This window comes from Mustelus asterias, chromosome 9 (genome assembly GCF_964213995.1).
Source record: "Mustelus asterias chromosome 9, sMusAst1.hap1.1, whole genome shotgun sequence".
Taxonomy (NCBI): Eukaryota; Metazoa; Chordata; class Chondrichthyes; order Carcharhiniformes; family Triakidae; genus Mustelus; species Mustelus asterias.
Genome location: NC_135809.1, coordinates 9399969 through 9419378, shown reverse-complemented (window position 1 = coordinate 9419378; position 19410 = coordinate 9399969). Strand labels below are relative to the sequence as shown.

The window sequence follows — 19410 nt, the reverse complement described above, 5'->3', positions numbered from 1 at the left end:
TTTAAGCAGTTATTGGATAGGCACATGGAGCACACCAGGATGATAGGGAGTGGGATAGCTTGATCTTGGTTTCAGATAAAGCTCGGCACAACATCGTGGGCCGAAGGGCCTGTTCTGTGCTGTACTGTTCTATCTATCTATCTATCTACCTATCTATCTATTTATCTATCTATCTATCTTCCAACCATTCCTCCGTAAAGTGCTTTGGGACAATAATTTATTAAGCTGATTCCTCTGTAAAGCGCTTTGGGACATTTTATTAAGTTAATTTGCTGCGACACATTGCTGTTTGATGATCAAGTTTTTAAGTTCAGTGCTCAGCTGAAAGATTTCACGTGGAATAATCAAGCAGTGAACAATGAAATCTATCTCCGATAAAGCTATCTGATAGAAGAGGTCTGTCAAACATTGTTGAGAATGTGTCAAGTGAGCAAGTGAATCTGTTTGCTGTCTGGTATGGATCTTTACTGAGACCCAGGCCAGCCAGCGCAGCAATAGGCTGACACAGCTAACATCACAGTTGGATGTTTTCTGAGTAATTCGCTCCTTGCTCTTTGCTCCTTTCTTGTCATCACTTTCTGTTTGAGAGGAAGAATCTTTTTCCTCGACTTTGCCACTTCAGAAAGGTCCTTATCAGTGATTTACCACTTCCCTATAAAGGCTTTAACTGATTGTTTGGACCTCTCTGTCATTCCTGTCCTCGTGTTTAGTCACAGATAAGGAACACGTTATTACTTGAACTTTCCAAAAAAATGTCATAATCATCACTTCCTTAGCCTTTGTATGAGCTGTGCTGTATATAGTGCGGCTATTTCATCAGAGCAATGGCCTAGTGCCTTACAGTAAGGGCAGTATAACCTGCAATGCCCAGTTAACCTTATTCCTGATCTCTAAACCTCTGGCAAGTCAACTCCGACAACTCCAGACAGCTCGTCCTGTTTCTCGCTCAACAACAACCTGCATTGATATAGAAACTTTAACCTAGAATGCCTCATGTCGCTCTTTGAATTGAATGGCTTTTAGAGACTGGTATTTCAGCATTGTACCTCACTGTTGGATAAAGAGGGCAATCTAGAACACTGGGCGCCGTTATTTAATATCAGCAAAAGAAAAGCATCAAATAATGGGAATATGAATTTAAAGAGTATGGGGAGGAAATTAGCCGAGGACTTGTTTTTTAACTCAGACATGATGTAGAGATAAAAAACTAGGGCCTAGGCCTCAGGCCTCATCTACATTTTCAAGATGGGAACCCCTCCACAGGGAGCTTGTTCCAGGGGAATGGTCCATTTCAGGTTGCCTGTTGCACCGGCAGCGATCCTGAGGTAAGGACTCAACAAGTCCGATACCACTTTGCATTAAAGCAGCCCACTTGATTGACACCCCATCCACTACCTTTAACATTGACTCCCTCCACCACTGATGTACCGTAGCAGCCAAGTGCACCAACTACAAGATTCACTGCAGCAACTCACAAAGGCTCCTTCCACACAGCACCTTCCAAGTCTGTAGCACTTAGAAGGACAAGGGCAGCAGACACATGGGAACACCACCACCTGCAAGTTTCCCTCCAAACCACTCACCATCCTGACTTGGAAATATATCGCCGTTCCTTCGCAGTCGCTGGGTCAAAATTCTGAACTCCCTCCCGAACAGCACCATGGGTGCACCTTCACCACAGGGACTGCAGCTCAAGAAGGTAGCTCACCACCACCTTCTCAAGGACAGTTATGTAACAAGATGCAACAAGCCAAGTGGATAATGGGGATCCTGTAGATGTAGTGCATCTGACCTTCACGAAGGCATTTGGTAAGATGCTGCACAAAAGGTTGATACACCAGGTAAGATCCCATAAGGTTACAGTAACGTATTAGCTTGGATAGAGGATTGGCTAAAGAACAGAAAGCAGAGAGTCGGGATAAATGTGTCTTTTTCTGGTTGGTAAATTGTAAATAGTGGGGTGCCACAGTGTTCAGTCCCTCAGGCCCTAACTATTTACAATCTATATTAATGACTTGGGTGCAGGGTTAGAATGTACAATAGCCAAATTTGCAGATGACACTAAAATAGGTGGGAAAGCAAGTTGGAATGAGGAAATAAAAAATTTACAAATGGATGAAGATATGTTGATTCCAGTAGTGGGGTCAGGGTCAGGTTATCGGGAGATTCTGTTAACAATTCCACAAAACGTCAATGTTTTAACTTTACAAGAACGGTTTCAAATCTCACAGCTGACTTTATAATCAAGGTGCAGAGCAGCAAGTCACCAAGACTCCTCCAACAGCAGCTCCTAGAACCCCAAACCTCCGCCACAAAAGTACAAAAGTCTGAGGTCACGTACCAACCGACTCAAGAACAGCTTCTTCCCTGCTGCTGTCAGACTTTTGAATGGACCTACCTCGCATTAAGTTGATCTTTCTCCACACCCTAGCTATGACTGCAACACTACATTCTGCACTCTCTCATTTCTTTCTCTATGAACGGTATGCTTTGTCTGTATAGCGTGCAATTTTCCCTGTATATTAATACATGTGACAATAATAAATCAAATCAAATCAAAATCAAATTCTTTCTTTTCCTCTTTCATTCTTTCTCTCTTTCTTCCTCTCTCTCTCTCTTTCTCTTTCTCTCTCTTTCTCTTTCTCACTCTGTCTTTCTTTCCCTCTCTTTCTCTCCTCTCTTTCTCTCTCTCTTTCTCCCTCTTTTTCTCTTTCTTTCTTTATTTCTTTCCTTCTTTCTTTCCCCCTCTTTCTCTCTCTCTTTCTCTCCTCTCTTTCGCTCCTCTCTTTCTCTCTCTCTTTCTCCCTCTTTTTCTCTTTCTTTCTTTATTTCTTTCCTTCTTTCTTTCCCTCTCTTTGTTTGGCGTCACCAAACAGTTGAAGAGAAAAGTTACAACTCGACAGTTATGATTTTTTGAGGGTTTAACTCATTGTGACTCTCGTGAACATTCTTATCAATAAGGAAACATTAGGTAGCACTCGAGGATTAGAGATAATCTTGTAAATGAATGATGTTGTCATCACCCTGAAAGCAAGTCAGGGCTTTTTAACGAGAGGAAGGAAACCTGCTCCAATAACGTAAACACCAACAGCAGCTGCTTAGGCAGCACCCTTATTTTCATTGATTCCAGTGGTGGGGTCAGGGTCAGGTTATCGGGAGATTCTGTTAACAATTCCACAAAACATCAATGTTTTAGCTTTACAAGAACGGTTTCAAATCTCACAGCTGACTTTATAATCAAGGTGTAGGGCAGCAAGTCACCAAGACTCCTCCAACAGCAGCTCCTAGAACCCCAAACCTCCACCACCCAGACATACAGGGGCAGCAGGTGCATGGGAACGCCTCCATCTTCAGGTTCTCCTCCAAGTAACACAGCTCTCCGACTCAGAAACCCGTCACCATTCCTACAACGTCTCTCAGACCAAATCCTTAATCTACCTATCAGCACAGTGGTCAAACCAACAAAACATGGACTGTGGTAGGTCAAAATGAAGGCTGTCTACCTTCTCAAGGCAGATGAGGGACAGGGAATATGCTCCTATTGCCAAACAGCCAATATTCAGACCCTAATCCTACTAGGACTCAGCAGGGCAGAAACTCCTTTCAGATGGTGGAACAGTGAACAGTGCTGTCTCACAGTGCCAGGGATCCGGGTTCAATTCCGGCCTCGGGTCACTGTTTGTGTGGAGTCTGCATGTTTTCCCCGTGTCTGTGTGGGTTTCTTCCGGGCGCTCCGGTTTCCTTCCGCACTCCAAAGATGTGTAGGTTAGATGACCAATGCATCAATGCACCAGCGCGTCTTTCAAACTGTGGGAGGAAACTGGAGCACTCGAAGGAAACCCATACAGATACGGGGAGAATGTGCAGACTCCACACAGATAGTGACCCAAGCCGGAAATTGAACCCGGGTCCTTGGCGCTGTGAGGCAGCAGTGCTAACCACTGTGCCACTGTGCCCAGGGTAAATTGCATGTGGATTCAGTACTTTACAGCTGTCTATTAGAGTTGCTGCAAACTCTTTAATGAGCTCCTAGCATTCATTAGCAACACTGACCAGCATTGTGAATAAGGATTTCTGAGGCTTCCTCGGGCCAGTGATGGACAGTCAGCCACTGTTCATCCCCTATCCCTCCACTCTTTCTCATGTAATCACCACAACTGTTTCCTAAAGGCAGGATGTTTAAAATCCTTAGAAGACGTAGGCTAAGTGTAGGATTAATGGTTCCTCTTATCAATGAGGAAACATCAAGTGTAACTCACAGGGTAACAAGGTTAAAGCCAGGAAGACAGAATTCTCTCCATCTTGACCAGTTGAAGCCACCAAGTTAATTATTGAAGCAACTATATTAGAGTCATAGAATCCTTCCAGAGCAGAAAGAGGCCATTCGGCCCGTCGGGTCTGCACCGACAACAATCCCACCTCGGCCCTATTGCCGTAACCCCACATATTTACCCGACAGGTCCCCCTGACACTAAGGGTCACTTTAGCATGGCCAATGCACCCAACCCGCACATCTTTGGACTGTGGGAGGAAACCGGAGCACCCGGAGGAAACCCACGCAGATACTGGGAGAACGTGCAAACTCTGCATAGACAGTCACCCCAGGCAGGAATCGAACCCGGGTCCCTGGTGCTGTGAGGCAGCAGTGCTAACCACTGTACCACCGTGCCGTCCCCAGATTGTGTCTAAAAATGCTCGCCTTGTCCTTACCAGCTCCATGTGTATGAGGAAATAAAGAACAAATTTGCATTTATATAGCACCATCATCTCAGTCCGACCCAAAGTGCTTTACAGCCAATGAAGTACTTTTCATGTGTAGTCACTGTTGCAATTCAGGGAAGCACAGCGGCCAATTAATACACAGCAGGGTCCCACAAACAGCAACAAGATAATGTGAACCAGATGGGTTGTTCCAACAATCAGCAATGGTTTCATGGTCATCAGCAGATTCTTAATTCCAGATATTGTATTTAATTCAAATTACACCATCTGCCGTGGTGGGATTTGAACCCAGTTCCCCAGAACATTGGCTACGTTTCTGGATCAATAGTCCAGCGATAATACCACCAGGCCACCATCTCCCCTTACATACATCCCAATGGAAGGTCAGAAGGATATAACATTGACTTGATGCATCACAGTCATTCTTGAGAAATTTAAGGTGATAAGGCACTAACGTGGCGAATATGATCACAGAAGTTTATCATTATGGAATGTGAATCGAGATAAAAGGTTCACACAGTGATTGGAGGGTGGAAGTATGATCAGAGTGTGGATGGGTTTCATAGCCCTGTCCTCATTCTTGACAAGAACATTCCTATTTGAAATTACTTTATTCCTCAATTGCACTTCTCCCAGAATCACAGACTGTTACAGCACAGACGGAGGCCATTCGGCCCATTCTCATCTACGACAGCATTCCAAAAGAGATTAGTGCCAGACTCCCGCCTTCTCCCCAGTCTAACCCTTTTCAGATAACAATCCATTTCGAATGCTTCGATTGAACCTGCCTTCGTCACTCAGGCAGTGCATTCCAAACCCCAACCACTCGCCGAGTGAACAGGCTGTTTTCCCATGTCACTTTTGCTTTATTAAGATTTTAAATCTGTGCCCTCTTGTTCTCGATTCTTTTACAAGAGGGAACTCTTTCTCCCTGTCTACTCTGTCCAGCCCCCTCGTGATTTGGAACATCTTTATCAAAGCTCCTCTCAGCTTCTTCTCTCCAAGGAGAACAGTCCCAACCTCTCCCATCTATCCTCATAACTGAAGGCCTTCATCCCTGGAACCATTCTTGTGAATCTTCCCTGCGTCCTGTCCAATCAATGCCTTTCCATCCTTCCTAAAGTGTGGCGCCCAGAATAGCTCAGTCGCAAGCAACAGCCAGTTCCGTTAAAACAAATCCAAACCTCTCCAGTGGGCGCTTCAAAATGGAGGCCACCTCGTTGTCCTCCACAACAGCAGCAGTGCTCACCTCTAGTGGTGGATAATCATCCAGGCTGCAGGCCCACTGATAGGGCCTACATCCTTGCAGAACTTAAAGGATCTACAACCCAATAGGTGGCAGTTCAATGTTCTCACTGTGGAGAGGCTGGATAGACTGGGACTTTATTCCCTGGAGCGTAGGAAGCTGAGGGGTGATCTTATAGAGGTCTATAAAATAATGAGGGGCATAGATCAGCTAGATAGTCAACATCTTTTCCCAAAGATAGGGGAGTCTAAAACTAGAGGGCACAGGTTTAAGGTGAGAGGGGAGAGATACAAAAGGGTCCAGAGGGGCAATTTTTTCACACAGAGGATGTTGAGTGTCTGGAACGAGCTGCCAGAGGCAGTAGTAGAGGCGGGTACAATTTTAACTTTTAAAAAGCATTTAGACAGTTATACGGGTAAGATGGATATAGAGGGATATGGGCCAAATGCAGGCAATTGGGATTAGCTTAGTGGTAAAAACTGGGCGGCATGGACAAGTTGGGCCGAAGGGCCTGTTTCCATGCTGTAAACCTCGATGACACTGTGGAAAATCCACCTGCTTATTTCGACTCGATTCTTCACCAATCACACTCCACTAGACAGTCCCTAATCAACTTGAGCAAGAGAGAAAAGTCTTGCATTGCTGGAGCGTCCGTCTCAGCTTCAATATGTCCCAAAACCCTTTCCAGCCAGGTCAATATCTTTTGAAGTGTATTCACTGCTGTGAGGTAGGGAATATGGTGACTGATTTGTGCACAGCAAGCTCCCACACACACAGGAATGCAACAATGACAGGATAGTCCATTTTCAGGTGCTGACTTAAAGGCCATCTAAATGCAAGTTGTTGTTGTTGATCGGGATGAGCATTGGACAAGACACAAGGGAGAACTCTCCTGGGATAGCACCGGGGGATCATTTCAATCCACCCGTGAGGACAGTTGGGGCCCTCAGTTTAATGTCTCATCCTTTTTTTCCTTTATTCTTCCATGGGGTGTGGGCGTCACTGGCAAGGCCAACATTTATTGTCCATCCCTAATTGCCCTTGAAACTGAGTGTCTCACTTGGCCATTTCAGAGGGCATTTAAGAGTCAACCACATTGCTGCGGCTCTGGAGTCACATGTAGGCCAGACCGGGTAAGGACGGCAGATTTCCTTCCCTAAAGGACATTAGTGAATCAGATGGGTTTTTCCGACAATCGATGATGTTCCCGATTAATTGAATTTAAATTCCATCGGCTGCCATACTGGGATTTTCGTTGGAGTTCAGACAAATGAGGGGGGATCTCATAGAGACTTCTAACAGGACTAGACAGGGTAGATGCAGGGAGGATGTTCCCGAGGGTGGGGGAGTCCAGAACCAGGGGTCACAGTCTGAGGATTTGGGGTAGACCATTTAGGACGGAGGTGAGGAGACATTTCTTCACCCAAAGAGTGGTGAGCCTGTGGAATTCATTACCACAGGACGTAGTTGATGCCAAAACATTGAATATATTCAAGAGGCGGCTGGATATAGCACTTGGGGCGAATGGGATCCAAGGTTATGGGGAAAAAGAAGGATTAGGCTGTTGAGTTGGATGATCAGCCATGATGGTAATGAATGGGGGAGCAGGCTCGAAGGACCGAATGGCCTCCTCCTCCTCCTATCCTCTATGTTTCTATGTTTCTGTGATTTGAACCCGTGTCCCCAGGGCATTAGCCTGGGCCTCTGGATGACTAGTTCAGTGACATCGTCACCCCTATCCTATCATTGCCCCTCTATATGAAAGATGACAATCCGGAACTTTCCGGCTGTTCACAGCGGCGGGATCTCCTGGTCCCACCGCACACACGCCCTTGTCGAGGGTTTCCCAGCGGTGTGGGGTGGAGTCAATGGGAAATCCTGTCTACAGCGCCGGGACCGGACGATCCCACCACCAGCGATCGACGTACCCATCTCCCGGTACGAGAAACACACCGCGGGAAGGCCAGAGAATCACGCCCCACATCTCCGGCACTGCAGACCCCTCCCCCAATACTCCCATCAGCCTCAATTCTTGTGCTAACTCTCTGGAGAGGGGCCTGAACCCACAAACATCTGTATCAGAGTGGGGAATGCCCCGCCCCCCATTGAGAAGGAGCCTGGCTTCACTCTTTCATCGTCATGGGGAAGGGGTATAGAATCATAGGGATTGACTTTGTCCGATGGGACCTCCCGAGTTGGTGATGGACACTTCCTTACCCATGCAATCGGCTCCCCAGTAACCAGCGCAGCATTCCACCTCCCGGAACTCCTTGGTGCAGGTGTGTCGACATCCGGCCATGGCCAGCGAGTAGAGTCGGAGTGAAATGTAATATCTTACACAAAATAAACAAAAAGAAACATTGCAACTCCCGAAACCGTGCAAGAAACTCAAAAAATGAACAGCAAATGTTTGCTTCTGTTCGCGACACAATCCATTTCCGCTCTGACACCGTTTACCTGCAGTCCTTGGTACCGGAGCTATTCGTTATCTGCTTATAACCAACTGGGCATTTCATCCTGATGTTTAAGGTGCAGGATCGACACTCAGTCTTGGTCATGACGAGAGTGTTCCTGTCACAGCGACTTTTGCTGGGCTGAAGTCACAGAAATCGTCTCATCAGGAAAGGGGCAAAGTCATTGTCTCTCTGAATGTGAACTGTGAATAACTGTGTTACAGTCTCACACACACACACACGCACACTCACACACTCACACACACACTCACACACTCACACACTGACACGCACACTCATACACACACACACACTGACACGCACACTCATACACACACTCACACATTGACACACACACTCAAACACACTCACACACACTGACACGCACACTCATACACACACACACTCACACACACACACACACACTGACACGCACACTCATACACACACTCATACACACACACACACTCACACATACACACACACACACTCACACACTGACACTCACCACTCACACACACACTCACACACTGACACACACACTCACACACACACACTCACACACTGACACACACACTCACACACTGACACACACACTCACACACACACACACTCACACACACACTCACACACTGACACACACACTCACACACTCACACACACACACTCACACACACACACTGACACACACACTCACAGACTCACACACTGAAACACTCACACACACTGACACACACACTCACACACTCTCACACAGACTCACACACTGAAACACTCACACACACTCACACACTGACACACACTCTGAGATACACACACTCACAAACACACACACTGACACACACACACTGACACACACATTCACACACTCACACACACACTCACACACACACTCACACACTGACACACACACTCACACACACACTCACACACACACTCACACACTGAAACACTCACACACTGACACACACACTGACACACACACGCTCACACACACTGACACACACTGACGCATACACTGGCACACACACTGACACACGCTGACACACACTGACACACAAACACTGACACACTACAGTATTGGAAATGGCCCAAACTAAAACACAATAAAGGCTATTTTCAGTGATAAGATGCAGCTTTGATTAGTGTTAAATAGAACCATTCTAATGTAAACACTTAATACCCCCTGTCCAATCGCAATCCAGCGCAGCATGGGACAAAATGACATGAATCTTGACATTGCAGAGTTATACAGCACGGGAGGAGGCCATTCAGGCCAATGGTTCTGTGCTAGCCTTGATGAAAGAACGGTTCACTTAATCTCACTCGTTTCCCTTCGCCCTGAAAACTATTCTCTTTTAATGATACCCAAGTCCCTGTTTGTTATTAAATATTGAATCTGCGCCCAGTGCCCATAAACACCGTGAATTCCAGACTGTGACAACTCGCAACAGTGAATAAAATGACCCCGCATCTCCTGGCACCGGCTCTTTAAATTAAACCCTCGCCGTGGGTTCAGCTGCAGATCATCTTGTGGCAAGGATTGGACGTGGCCACTTGCATCCTGACTGGGGGCGAACGGGCTGCAATGTGCTCTCAGAGGCAGAGCAAGACAGAGAGCCCCCTTCCCCCCAAATAAAGCACCCACTTACCTGCTCCCCGAGCAAGTTTCCAGGCAAGCAGGCTGTCAGCCCGAGTAGCGTCAGCGTCAGCAGGAAGACCACGATCCACCCTACTCCCATTTCGCCAGTGTCCCCAGTCCCCCTTCAGAACCTGCGTTTTATTTTAGTCCTTTTCTTAAAGAAAAGGAGACTGAATTCCTCTGCGGGCTTCCTTGCCGCTGCCCTGTGCAGTGTCTTCCTTCCCATATCCTTGCCTTTGTACGGTCTATCCTCTCCTTCTCCGCCCACCAACATCCCCCCCCCCCCCCCCCCCACCCCCTCCGCCCCGCAACACCCTCTTTTTTCCTGCAGACACACAGCATCGAGTGTAAAAGTTGCTATCTTGAGCCGCAGCACACTCGATTGCTGTCAACGGGCCACAGAATTTGCAAGCCTAACATCTTGCCTTTCCCGAGTGCGCTTTTATTTTGCCATTTAATAATAAACAACGCTGTCGGACTGAGGATGGAATTTGAGAGGATTTCCTCGAGGGCACCCCTGCCTTCTTCTCTTAGCAGAGATGTTGTTCCCCCTCCTCCCCCCCCCCCCCCAAGCTGGTTTTGAGAGAGGGGGGGGGGGAGGCTAAGGCTAAGGGTTTGTAGGGTATCTGAAGGGGACTCAACCTGCGCACTCGATGGGAGCTGCAGTAAAGTTCTGTAACGTCCTCCTGCCTCCGGGGTCAGGGGACTGTGTGTTCAGGTCACTCTCCAGGGCTCATGGAGGTAATCCAGTGCTGACCCTTCCAGTGCAATGTTGCACTGGAAGCGTCACTGCACTGCCGAAGGTGTCACTCTTTGATTGAGGTTCTCAGGTGGAAGCAATGGATCCCGCGGCACAGCTTCGATGAAGAGTCAGGATGTCCGCTCCCCTCCCCCTGCCATGTCCTGCACAATATTAATCGCCCCGCCGTCACCGTGGACACCGCATAATTTCTCCTTGCGGGATCCTGCTGTGCTCAAATTGGGCATTTCCTAGTTTGCAATATTGAGATTGGGCGGCACGGTGGCACAGTGGTTAGCGCCGCTGCCTCTCAGCGCCAGGGACCCGGGTTCAATTCCCGACTTGGGTCACCGTCTGTGCGGAGTCTGCATGTTCTCCCCATGTCTGCGTGGGTTTCCTCAGTTTCCTCCCACAGTCTGGAAGACGTGCTGGTTAGGGTGCATTGGCCATGCTAAATTCTCCCTCAGTGTACCCGAACAGGCGCCGGAGTGTGGCGACTCGGGGATTTTCACAGTAACTTCATTGCAGTGTTAATGTAAGCCTTACATGTGACACTAATGAATAAACAATTTTGAAGAAGGTTCGGGATATTCCCCCACACCCCCATATCCTGGACAATATTAATCCCCCCATCATCAGAGTGGACATTGCCTCATTGCCCTTTGTGGGATCCTGCCGTGCTCAAATTTGCTGCCGCGTTTCCGAGATTGCAACAGCAACTACAGTCCCAACAGAATACCCGGTTGCTACTGGCAACGCGCCTCGAGGCAGCCTAAGGTTGTCAGGGCCGGTATATAAACATGAGGCCTTCCTTGTTTCTTCCTCGCAACGACTGAGGTGAGAGAATTCCGGGAAGCTGCTCCTACACCTACCCCCACCACCATGGGAAGTGCAACGGGATTCTCATTCTGCATCTCCGACCTGTTTGCAAGGCTGGAGTCACAACTGGGGGCAGGCGACATAGTCCCAGTGAGGATAACCAGGCCAGACGGCACAAAGGAAACAGCTAACAGGGGTTTCAGTAACCTCGGGTACTGGAAACATGATGCAAGGCAGAGCGCAGTGATGCCAATAACCCCTCCCCCACCCTCCAAATCATACGGTAACCACCCTTTCTCCAGTTACCCGATCCTGTCAACGATGACGCTATTCTGCTTCCAATTCTGGATAGAGATTATCTTTTCCAGAAAGACGTGTTGCTGTTTCCTTTGATACCATGTGTCAAGACATGCTGCTTTCAGAGATACGGCATGACTCACTGATTGCTAGTAGGAAGGTTTCCATGACAACTCTCCCATGCGGGAGAGTTACACACCGACCGAGTGGACTAGGGTTTGGAAGATGGGGTTTAGTGGGGGAAAAATGTGAGGTTGTCCACTTTGGCGGGAAGAACAGGAAAGAGAGAGAGAGACGGCAAAATACCGGAGTATTGTGTACAGTTTTGGTCCCCCCAAGTAGAGATTGGGAACAGTCCAGAGAAGGTTCACCAGGCTGGTCGCTGGGATGAAGGGATTGTCTTATGAGGAAATGTTGAGCAGATTGAGATGATACCCATTGAGGTTTAGAAGAATTGGGTGGCACGGTGGCACAGTGGTTAGCACTGCTGCCTCACAGTGCCAGGGACCCGGGTTCGATTCCAGCCTCGGGTCACTGTCTGTGTGGAGTTTGCACATTCTCCCCGTGTCTGCGTGAGTTTCCTCCGGGTGCTCCGGTTTCCTCCCACTGTCCAAAGATATTCAGGTTGGGTGGATTGGCCATGCTAAATTTCCCTTAGTGTCCAAAGATTAAAGTTTATCTATTAGTGTCACAAGTAGGCTTACATTAACACTGCAATGAAGTTACTGTGAAAATTTCTTAGTTGCCACACTCTGGCGCCTGTTCGGGTACACTGAGGGAGAAGTTTGCATGGTCGATGCACCTAACCAGTGCGCCTTTCAGACTGTGGGAGGAAACTGGAGCATCCGGAGGAAACCCACGCAGACACGGGGAGAACGTGCAGACTCCACACAGACAGTAACCCGAGATAGGAATCAAACCCGGGTCCCTGGCACTTTGAGGCAGCACTACTAAGCACTGTGCCACCGTACCGCCCCATAGGTGTGTAGGTTAGGTGGATTGACTATGCTAAATTATCCTTTAATGTCAGGGGGATTAGCAGGGAAAATACATGGTGTTATAGGGAAATTGTTGTTGGTGCAGACTCGATGGGCCAAATGACCTCCTTCTGCAGTGTAGGGATTCTAGGGAACTTCTATAAATGAGAGGTGATCTTATTGAAACATACAGGATTCTGAGGCAGGTCTGGCAGGGTAAATGTTGGGAGAATAACTCCTCCTGCCAGGGAGTCAGGAACTAGGGGGCAGTGTTTCAGAATAAAGTCTCCCATTTCAGATGAAAGTGAGGAGGAATTTATTTCCCCAGAGCCCTGTTAAGCTCTGGAATCCACTCTGGGATGTGAGCACAGGATTGAGGGAGTGCTTCACTGTTGGCGGTGCTGTTTTTTCAGATTAAATATTAAGCCAAGGCCCAGCCTGTCACGTGATATTATTCAAAGAGAAAGAATTAAAGAAGTTCTCCATGGTGTTCATCGATTCATAGAATTCCTATAGTGCAGAAGAGGCCATTCGGCCCATCAAGTCTGTACCAACTCTCTGACAGAATATTTTTACCCAGGCGCTCTCCCCAACCCTATCCCTGTAACCTCACACATTTACCATGGCTAATCCTCCTAACCTACACATCCTGGGACAGTAAGGAACGATTTAGCATGACCAGCCCACATAAACTGCACATCCTTTGGCCTGCAGGGGGGGACCGGAGCACCCGGAGGAAACCCACGCTGACACGGGGAGAACGCGCAAACTCCACACAGGCAGTGACCCGAGCCGGGTATCGAACCTGGATCCCTGGTGCTGTGAGGTAGCAGTGCTAACCACTGTGCCACAGTGCCGCTGCAAAATTTAAATATCACCTGGTGGGATTTGAACTCAGATCACCAGAGCATTAGCCTGAGCCCCTGGATTACTAGTTCAGTTACATTACCAACATCACCCCCTGCTGTTTCTCTTCCCATGCTTAGTGGTGCGCAATGCAGACTGTAATCCTTTCTATATATAATAATAAATAATATCAAGGCGAAAGTTTATCCTGGAACAGGTTGTTAGCTTGTCGTTAGAGACTTATAGCTTGAGGGGCCCCACTCCATGTCCCCGACAGGAGTGAGGACTGAGTCATTGGATATCATAGAATCATAGAATCCCTACAGTGCAGAAGGAGGCCATTCAGCCCATTGAGTCTGCACCAACCACAATCCCACCCAGGCCCTATCCCCGCATCGTCACCATAAGACCATAAGACATAGGAGCAGAATTAGGCCACTCGGCCCATCGAGTCTGCTCCGCCATTCAATCATGGCTGATATTTTTCTCATCTCCATTCTCCTGCCTTTTCCCCATAACCCCTGATCCCCTTATTAATCAAGAACCTATCCATCTCTGTCTTAAAGACTCTCAATGACCTGGCCTCCACAGCCTTCTGCGGCAAAGAGTTCCACAGATTCACCACTCTCTGGCTGAAGAAATTCCTCCTCATTTCTGTTTTAAAGGATCGTCCCTTTAGCCTGAAGTTGCACCTACACATATTTACCCTGCTAATCCCCTTGACACTAAGGGGCAATTTAGCACGGCCAATCGACCTAACCTGCACATCTTTGGAGTGTGGGAGGAAACCGGAGCACCTGGAGGAAACCCATGCAGACACGGGGAGAATGTGCAGGCTCCACACAGACAGTGATCCAAGCCAGGAATCGAACCCAGGTACCTGGCGCTGTGAGGCAGCAGAGCTAACTACTGTGCCACAGTATTCAAGGGTTTAGATTTGCGAGGAAGTCTCGGGTTATAGGGGGACATGCAGGAAGATGCAGTTAAGGCCGCAATTAGGCAGCCGGGACCTTGTTGAATGGTGGAGTTCGTTCCAGCAGCCTTCAGTGACACTACTTCTTTTTTTGATGTTCTTATGTTCGAATGATGACTCGTACCCACTGAGGTACCTTAACCCAGCAACCCATCGTGGAATCAGAAATAGACCAGTGATCAATGAAGCACAGAGAAAGACTCGCTATAAATATGATAACTTCTGCTGGCCTTGCACTGTGCAGGGCCTTAAGGGTTGGAGGTTGATAGTCCAATGAAGTGTGGGCTGATAGTTGGTGGACAAGATATCAAAAAAAAGGTCTTGCATTTGTATAGCACCTTTTATGACCCGAGGACATCGCAAAGTGTTTTTCAGCCAATCAAACATTTTGGAAATGTAGCCACAGATGTAATATTGGAAACCTGGGAGCCAAATTGAGCACAGCCAGCTCCCACAGACAGGGCTATGATAATAATCAGATTAGTTGAGGAATGTATATTGGCCAAAACACTGGACGAGCATTATAGGCCTTATTTTGAAGTTGTCAGTGACTTAGTTTATTAAATAAAGGTTGTCAGAAGAATATGGCAAAAGCAAACCACCCCAATTAGGATTGACAGCAAATTGAGTTCATATGTGAAGATATATTGAACATCTCTGTTGAAGTTCTATAGATCAAAGCAACTTGAAATGGCCATTTTTCCTAGTTACATTATCCCTGGTGGGGCGGCACGGTGACACAGTGGTTAGCACTGCTGCCTCACAGTGCCAGGGTTCGATTCCCGGCCTGGGTCACTGTCTGTGCAGAGTCTGCACGTTCTCCCCATGTCTGTGTGGGTTTCCTCCGGGTGCTCCGGTTTCCTCCCACAGTCTGAAAGATGTGCTGGTTAGGTGCATTGACCCAAACAGGCGCCGGACTGTGACGACTCAGGGAATTTCACAGTAACTTCATTGCAGTGTTAATGTAAGCCTAGTTGTGACTAATAAATAGACTTTACTTTAATTGATTGTGTAACAGTGCTTTATACACAGAGGTGGCAACCTGTGGTATGACTGCATTCCACTACATGTTAATTTTGTTTCCTTGTGAGTTTTTTTTAGAATATAGAATCCTACAGTGCAGAAGGAGGCCATTCGGCCCATTGAGTCTGCACTGATCACAATCCCACCCAGGCCCTATTCCCGTAACCCCAAGTATTCACCCTGCTAATCCCCTGACACTAAAACCTAACCTGCACATTTTTGGATTGTGGGAGGAAACCCACGCAGACATGGGGAGAACGTGTAAACTCTACACAGACAGTGACCCGAGGCTGGAATTGAACCCGGGTCCCTGGCACCGTGAGGCAGCAGAGTTGTTCAGTGTGTCTCTGGTACAACTGAAGAAAACGCAAAGGTCTCTGCATCACTCTCTACTTCAGAGTTCAGAGAAAAGGCTTCTCTCAGCTTCCAATTGTTACACAGGAACAACAGGAAGTCCTATTTGTTTGAGCGTCTTCTCCAAGCACCGGTCCATCAATGTCCTTGTGGGTGCAGAATGTTTCAGGCAGGAACTCTGTGCTAAACACGGGGAGAGCAGCACAGGAAGTGAGTGCTCAGGAAGCACTGGAAGGTTTGTGGTATAATGCCATTCATCAGAATATTGCTGAGGTGTCTGTCTAAACGGTGCCAATCCTGTACAAGTTCAAACCTCGGAGCTGGTCACAATTCTGCAACTCCTCTTCAACACATGGACATGAAGAAGGCTCCCGCCAACATTTTCTCAAGGATAATTCGGGGTGGGCAATAGATGCCAGTTTTGCCAGCAGTACCCACTATCAATTCTTATAAATATGTTTACACACAGGGCCCTGTCCTTTGCAAACTGAAAGAGCATGTCCACACATTGTGGCTTTTTCAATAAACAGAAGCTTTGGTTCTAGTTCATTCCTCATGGCAATTCCTTGACCGATCAGAGTCAACTAGCCTGGTTTAAATTTAAGCTAAAGCTTGGCAGTTAACTGCTCCCTGGTGTATTCTCCATGGCAACTCCTCTATCAATCAGAGCCAACTTGCCAATCAACCAGCCCCCTATAATATAAATTGTTGTTCTCTTTGAGATTTGGTATTCTTACAAATCTGTCCTGATGAGTGCAAAATGAAAAGTTTTGACAGCATGTCTCTTTTTTCAGTAACACTCAAGCTCCGTACTACCGAGCGATTATTTGCCTGCGTGCTTGCTTCCAGGTCAGGAATTCAGATCGCACTCTGGGATTTGAGCATGGAATCTAGGTCACTTTAGGGCAGTACCAAGGGAGTGCTTCAGTGTTGGAGGTGCTGTTTTTCAGATGCGATGTTAAGCCAATCAACCCTCTCAGGAAGACATTAAAATCACGTGCTATTATTCAAAGCGAGTAATAATTGTTTCTCTTCCTGCACACGGTGGTGTCCAAGGCAGACTCTCGGCTCCATAGCAAGTTCTTCCTGGGACAGGTCACTAACTTATTACCAAAAGCTATAGCTTGAGAGGTGCCAGTCAGCATCAAGAATCGCTGACCAGAAATCTCTCTTGGTTCTTACCACCTGTCATTGGTGCGTGTTGGAAAGATTTTGCAAGTTGCTACTGTTAGGGTACCAGAGCAGAAACCCCAAAGTACGTTATGAAGCTCAACTAGACCCCAACAGTTTTCCTATGTTGGCATTAGTGTGAGTTTAAGCAATATTTCTCTTCTAGACTTAAACTCCTGTCCAAAATCAGTAAGCAAACAACACAGGCTTATGTCTTTTTACTTGTTAACAGTCCTAGAGCCTATGAACATTTCTGGAGAGAGAGAGACCAAGAGACACCTGTCTTCTGACATTCAAAAAGCAGCCTCCAGAGAGAGACAGAGAGAGAGAGACATCTCTTGCTTCTTTCAGGACTGGGCAGAAACTGCCCTTTATTTCTCCCTGTAAGTTTAGCACTGCTCATTAACACATGACTGCCCCTGTCAATCAAGCTGAAACTCCCAGGGAAAAACCAAAATAAACAAAAGTGCATTAACTCAGATTAACACAAACACATCCTTAGCTAAAATCAATTAACAGCCTGCATTCTAAGAATGTGAGCTGCCTGGTGCAGACAAATTGGCACCGTGTAAACAGGGTTGAATTTTAAACATACCCCTTATATGAAACATGATAAAAATACCTTTCTTAAAGGCACAGTGTTGTCACAATACTCAACCTGTTTGGCTGAGTTATGAATGTGTCTTCCTTGGTCATCAAGTTAAGGGGTGAGGTTCAAACCCAGCGCTTCTGGCTCAGGTGTAAGGATGCTATCCACTGCACCACAAGGCCACCCTCCTGAGAGTGTCCTGACCAATATTTATACTTCAAACTAAAAAAAAAACAAAAACAAAATGCTGCAGATGCCATAAATCTGACATGTAAATAAAAAGCACTGGAAACAGTCAGCAGGTCAGGCAACATGAATCACAGAATAGAATCTCCACAGTACAGCAGGAGGCCATTCAACCCATCGAGCCTGCACCGACAATGATCCCACCCAAATTGTATCCCTGTAACTGCATGTATTTACTCTGCTAATCCCCCTGACACGAAGGGGCAATTTAGCATGGCCAATCCATCTAACTCGCACATCTTTGGACTGTGGGAGGAAACCGGAGCACCCGGAGGAAACCCACGCAGACACGGGGAGAACGTGCAGACTCCACACAGACAGTCACCCAAGCCAGGAATCGAACCCGGTTCCCTGGCGCTGTGAGGCAGCAGTGTTAACCACTGTGCCACCGTGCTGCTCCACATATGTGGAGCGAGAAACAGAATGTATGTTTCAGATCAATAACCTTTCGTCAGATAGAAGAAGAGATGGAACAGGCTTAAGTAAGTTCAAAAGGCAGGGAAAGGGATGAGTGAAGTAAAGAACAAGAGGGAAAGTCTATTGACGTTATCCATGCCTCTTGTCCATCGGGGCCACACTGGGACTCCGATGTGACCCTATACCTCTGATTCCAAAATGGGCTTTGGACAACTGGACAGTTGTGAGTCTCGTGCCAATGAGAATGAGACTGGTGTTTAATCTGCAACCTGGAACTCCCAATTTCCAAGTGAAACATCCAGTGCATGCACCAGCTCATCCATCCCTGTCTGCTATTGTTTGCTCACACTGTTACTACAGAGGGGCAATACAAAGATACGTGGAGAATTTCCACATGTTCAACCATACACCAGGACACTAGAAATAAGGAGGGATGTGGATGCAAAGATGATAGCTGTCTGGATCCGCCATGTCTGATGCACATGTGGAACAAGATGCCTGTGCGGCTGAAGTGTTGCTGAAAGTGAGGAGGCGGAAATGACGGAGAGGACGAGGTGAAGAGGGGAAGGTGGAGAGGAAGAGGAGGAGGAAATCAGGGAGTGTGACAGGCGGTCAGCGGGAGGTCAGGGAGAGCAACGGGAGGGTGGCGAAGGTGACAGGAGGGTGGGGAGGGTGATGGGAGGGTGGGGTGTGTGGCGGGAGGGTGGGGTGGGTGATGGGAGGGTGGGGAAAGTGACAGGAAGGTGGGGAGGGTGACGGGAGGGTGGGGAGGGTGGCAGGAGGGTGGGAATTGTGACAGGAGGGTGGGGAGGGTGACAGGAGGGTGGGGAGGGTGACGGGAGGGTGGGGATTGTGACAGGAGGGTGGGGATGGTGACGGGAGGGTGGGGATTGTGAC

The 19410-nt window shown here is 47.6% G+C and overlaps 1 protein-coding gene across 2 annotated transcripts in view; it reads right to left on the bottom strand.

The window, feature by feature from the left end:
• stab2 (stabilin 2) overlaps positions 1-10301 on the bottom strand; it is a 169324-nt gene extending 159023 nt beyond the window's left edge. For both annotated transcript variants that reach the window (XM_078219673.1, XM_078219674.1), the window contains exons 1-3: positions 10074-10301; positions 8426-8562; positions 8186-8301 (exon numbers count right to left, since the gene is read on the bottom strand). In XM_078219673.1, the coding sequence (XP_078075799.1) occupies positions 8186-8301; positions 8426-8562; positions 10074-10163 (343 nt within the window). In that variant the 5' untranslated portion in view covers positions 10164-10301. The remainder of the gene's footprint in view (positions 1-8185; positions 8302-8425; positions 8563-10073) is intronic.
• Positions 10302-19410: the final 9109 nt, after the last annotated feature.